The sequence below is a fragment of the Vicia villosa genome, linkage group LG7 (assembly GCF_029867415.1).
Source record: "Vicia villosa cultivar HV-30 ecotype Madison, WI linkage group LG7, Vvil1.0, whole genome shotgun sequence".
NCBI lineage: Eukaryota > Viridiplantae > Streptophyta > Magnoliopsida > Fabales > Fabaceae > Vicia > Vicia villosa.
The window spans coordinates 69,118,223-69,123,296 of record NC_081186.1 but is presented as its reverse complement, the minus strand read 5'-3'; the positions used below and the strand labels follow the sequence as shown (position 1 = coordinate 69,123,296).

The following is a 5,074-nucleotide window of genomic DNA, read 5'->3' as shown; positions in this document are numbered from 1 at the left end:
ACGATAAGTAATCACAGTCATTTATGGTCATATGAGGATGAATACAATAAGGCTTGGCCAAGTGCTTGTTTCTTCATCCCGCTCATAGAAAATCAGGCGATCGAGTCATTCCAAGTGTTGTTTTATCGCATCAGAGCATATGATAAAAACTACACGCCGTACGAAGATCACGATCAGACGGGACTTGTATGGTAGTCTTCTACTCCTGATGGTTGGCTTTTGGGCCACGCCTGATTTATCCACATCTGCTTGAGTGAGTCATGCTCCAATTCGAGTTTCGATTGGGTATTCCAAGAGACCCCGTAATGTATGTTCCTCACATTATCGTCTATAGGGATGTTAACGTGATGTTTGATGATTTCTATAATCATCTAGTACTATGGGAAGCACGGAGTGTGTTAGCTCCCCTTCCATGAAGTGCTGCATACAACTACATTCAATAGTTTTTTAGAGTGTCACGACCTCATATGACATTAGATGCTGTGGGAGAGTCACTTAAGTCAGCTCATCAAGATGAGCATGTTATGGTACATCATGTTGTTGATGTGTTACATATATGTTAGCATATTATGGCTTTTGGGCAAGCGAGTTAGAGACAGATAAGAGAGTTTCTTGAAGACACTTTTGAGACTGAAAGGACCACTATAAAAAAAGAACTGGGTGGTCAGATATACTCAGTAATTCACTTTTACTTGTACTTTAATAATATTTATATTATAATTTGTAATTTATCAAAAATGATGTTTGATTATTAATTTTAATTGAATTAATATATCACATTTTAATTGAATTACATGAGCGTATAGTTTAATTCAATAAACAATTATGTGCACTTAATATAAATGGCCAAATATAAGGTTTCTTAAAAATATCAAATTTGTAACAAACTTAAAAATATCAAATTTACAAAGATACACTTCTAGACTAATTTCTAACAAAAAGAGATAGGTGGCTCATTTAACAAAGGAATTTGGTGCATTTTAAGTGCGTACAAAAGTATATTTTCAAATTCAAAAAAGAAAATTTTGAGTTTTACAAGGGTGATTGTTCACTACTAAGAATGTGAAGAGCAATCCCATAGATAATCTTCAAAAGATATTACCAACAACAAATATTACCATATATTACCAAGAGCAAATATACTTCTTTCAAACTCCATCTAATTTCTAGTTTCAAATTAAAACACTACATTCCAACAGAAGCATGTGTGCATCTTTACAAATAAATTCAACAACCTTTCTTCCAAAATACTTATAAAATTTTCCTTTTTTTTTCCACCACCATTGCCATTGTCATGAACAAAGGGAAAGTAGATTCTTCATTTCAAACTGTAAGAATAATGTCTTTAAAATTAGAAGTATTTTAATCATGATAAAATAATAACTTTGGTGTTTCTAATCAATCATATAGTCAATTTATGTACAAAAACCCATCAATGTGTTTGTTCTATATAACTTGAGTAATTAGTACCATTCTTAAATTAGCATCAACTAACTCAAGTCTATACACTTGAGCATATGCTTAAGTTTCATTTCATTTCAGGATCCGAGCGCCGCTCTTAGAAAGAAGAAGGTCTCTCATTTCTCTATAACTCCTGAGTTCTTCAAGTGCGTCAGTTGTCTTTCGAGGGATGAAGAATCCGGAATCAGCAGCAACTCCTCCATCGAGTTCAGCTTTCAGGGAATGTGATGAATAACAACTTGAATCTTGGCGCAAAGGAGGCGCTGTTCTAAGCATTTGCACGAGAACACCAACAGCAGCATCTTGTGATTTTCTCCCTGATGGTAATGATGACGAAGGCGACCCCAAAGCACTCTTTCCATCCACATTGTGGCTATATAAATAAAATCAAAAACAAGGAAAGAGAAATAACAATTGAGGAGGAATGAGAATAATATATGATCCACCCTTTTAATAAACTGTTCTATAAGGCTAAGCCAACTTGAAGAGCTTATAGAAATAAGCTGGAAACATCTTGTGAGTGTGTCATAAGTTGTGTTTGTAAAATAATTTTGATTGTTAGAATATACGGAAAATATTGCAGGATAACTTTAGTTGTGAATGGTGAAGTGAATCAAAGTACCTTGACAGAACATCTGGAGGGTCAACATCATCAACATCAAAAGGACACGAAAAGTCACCATCGTCCAAGTCATCCTGAGAAGATAATCTACTTGAGGTTGTAGAAACTCCAACACGAGGTGAGTCACTTGACGATAACAATCCTGAGAACCGCCCTGAATCATCCTTGCTATCTCTAACAATCTACAAAGCAGATGAAAAGGCTTATATTATATCAAACCGATAAACTACATTTGATTTAAACATAAGGAGTGGAAGTGAAGGACCAACTAAGGTTACCCTTTGACCAATCTTTAGAGATTCTACTCTCCTGAATGACCTGATTCCAGATGGAGACTCATGTGACGATGCATCGTTTCTTCTAGGAGATAAAGGTGGCAGGGAGTTTCTATTAGGATCTGAAAAATTAGGAGAAAGATTTCTAGAGCTTCTGCCGATTATTGGATGAGGTATAGTGACAGGAGCGGTTTCAGAGCGCATACGGGGATGCATTGTGTTGCCAATATGAATAGGTGGTGATGGAGACGGTGAGGATGAGAATGGAGGAGAAAGTGGATACTCATCGTAACTCGGAGACCTTGACTGGCTTTGCATCCGATTGTTATGATATCTGGTATTGAAATTATCAATAGGTGAAGACGGAAAATTATATGGCTTGAGAGAACCATGATGCACCAGTGATGGTCCGACATACTGATGATTCTGCACAAAAGGCGCTGCTTTATGAAATCCAGGCGTCCAGCTATGAGGACGATCGAGTGGCATAGAAGACGGAGGCGCGTGAACACCCTTTCCCGAAGAAGGGAAATACCTCAAAGGATCAGTATTCGGACTTCCAACATAATCGGTAATTATTTTTGTTGGTAATGCTGCCGAACACTCGAGGTTGAAATCAGATAATGTAGTACGGTAAGTCACAGATACGTTAAGGCGACCCGGAAGCGCGTCAACAGGCGTGAAAATATATTCTCCCATCATCGCTCCTTCTTCCCTAGAAAACGGATCACTAAAGGAAGAAACCTTATAAACAATATCAAAATTACAAGTCCGATTCGATGCACTTAGCTGCTTAAAAATCTTATGAGCTGGGAAATGCCGCATTTGAGAATAAAGAGTACGAAACAGTATAATCGACTTCTGATACGTTTTCTTGAAAGACAGAGTACTGTCACTAGTTTGAGGAGCCAAATTTCTCGGACATTCATATTGAACATTCCACCTCTCTACTACCGTCTCAACCGAACACCCATTCTCTTCATGAACTAGTATAATATCAATTATCATCGGATCCATCAAATTCCTATGCCAGAAGTTCAAGTTATCAAGAGCAGACGGTCTATCACCTAAGGCGAAATTAAACCATTTGTCACTCCTCCTCGCACGAGAAACCGCCGATAGGTCACCACTTCTATCATGTTGGCGTAACAACGGTACCCTCGACTCCAAAATTATGTGTAAAGACTTCAAAAGAAACTGATAAACAATCTGTTCCAATTTCCCCAATTCAGGCTGCAGATTATTCTGGAAATCCATCCTGATTAACCAAATCCCTATTTAATCAAAATCAATCAATCTCTTCTCCAACAAAGAACACTATACTTTTCAAACTAGTAATCTCTCTATCAAATACCGAATTTCGAAAACACATGAGATAAAGAACAGATCATACACAGCTCAAACCAACTAACACTAACACCTCTTCACCAAGCATAGATCACTCTGATAAACCACAAAAACAAAAACAATCATCAACCATGTTTATATAGTAACAAAACATTCCAACTATCAAATTTCAACTACAATGCAGATTCAAACCTCCCCATCATACAGATCAAAAGGGGTTTCAAATAACCATAAAAAAAACTGATTCAAACAATTAATTTCCAAAAAAAATCAATAATCATAATCAAGAAGATCCGGTAATAAAGACCGAATTTTTATCACATGGGTAGTAACAATTAATGAGTAGAAAGAGGGGAAAGGAAGAACTTACGTGATAGAAGAATCTAGAATGAAAAAAGGGTGATGGGCATGGTAGCATTAGAAGGGAGGGGTGATTGAAATTGTTGAAGGTTGCGTAGAAACAAACAGTGCCGTAGCGTTTTCTCTTTTTGTAAATCCTAATTATACATTATTTGATGATAATGTAGTTTAATAATACTAGAGAATATTGTAAAGTAGAACAACTATATTTTAATTGATCTGTTTGAGAAAGAGATAATGCAAATTGCAAGTGGTAGTTAAAGGTTTATGATTTTTTTTTTTTTCATGAATTGATGATAAGTGTTGATAATTTCAGAAACTGTTGTGAAGAAGGTTTTTTTTTTCTTCATGTTGTTCTACTCTGCCAAATTTATTGATAGAGCTCTATGATTGGTGTTTTTTGTTTTTTGCTTAATGTTTATTTGATTAAAAAAATAGAAAGGATTGAAGTTGGTGTCATGAAGTGATTGGGTTATGTAAGCTGATATGGAAGTTGAATCTCACATTTACTTATAGTATAAAAAATCATTAATTTTATTTTTATATTGTAGTCAAAAGAATATTTACATTTTTTAAAATGATATTTCTATTATTTCGTTGAGGTATATTTCAAGAATAAATAATAATATTAAATAAAGTGAAATTAGTTAGCTTGTCCTAATATTTTAGTCCATCAAATATGAAAACTCTTTGGCTGTGTTTGTTTGTTTGATAAATTTAAATTACAATTCTATGAATGTTATTTCTTAGAATAGTAATGCCAGAAGTTTTATTTCTATCCATTTGTTTGATAAATAATTAAGGTTTATTGAAATATATTTGAATTTTATTTTAAAAATATAAAATAATATATTAAAATAATATGAAAATTGGTAGTTAGAGTTGGTTATTTTTTATTTCTATGGGAATATGTAATTCTCACCCTTTGATATGGGAATAAATAGTTAAAATTTCATGAATAACTTACATTTTTTGGTATTATTTATTCTAAGACATTGTTTTCTTTCTC

At 34.3% G+C, this 5,074-nt stretch overlaps 1 protein-coding gene across 3 annotated transcripts; it reads right to left on the bottom strand.

Annotated features, from left to right (window-relative positions):
* Positions 1 to 1,342: 1,342 nt before the first annotated feature.
* LOC131620699 (autophagy-related protein 13a-like) lies at positions 1,343 to 4,417 on the bottom strand. 3 transcript variants are annotated; one of them, XM_058891845.1, is made up of 4 exons: positions 4,076 to 4,417; positions 2,362 to 3,632; positions 2,084 to 2,265; positions 1,343 to 1,834 (listed from the first exon to the last, which is right to left on the bottom strand). In XM_058891845.1, exons 2-4 carry the CDS (start codon positions 3,613 to 3,615, stop codon positions 1,534 to 1,536), a joined length of 1,737 nt encoding a protein of 578 aa, XP_058747828.1. In that variant the 5' UTR covers positions 3,616 to 3,632; positions 4,076 to 4,417; the 3' UTR covers positions 1,343 to 1,533. The 3 variants fall into 3 exon arrangements, with proteins under 3 accessions (XP_058747828.1, XP_058747829.1, XP_058747827.1); XM_058891846.1 differs by having other exon boundaries at positions 2,362 to 3,616; XM_058891844.1 differs by having other exon boundaries at positions 2,362 to 3,801; positions 4,076 to 4,415.
* Between the last annotated feature and the right edge of the window lie 657 nt (positions 4,418 to 5,074).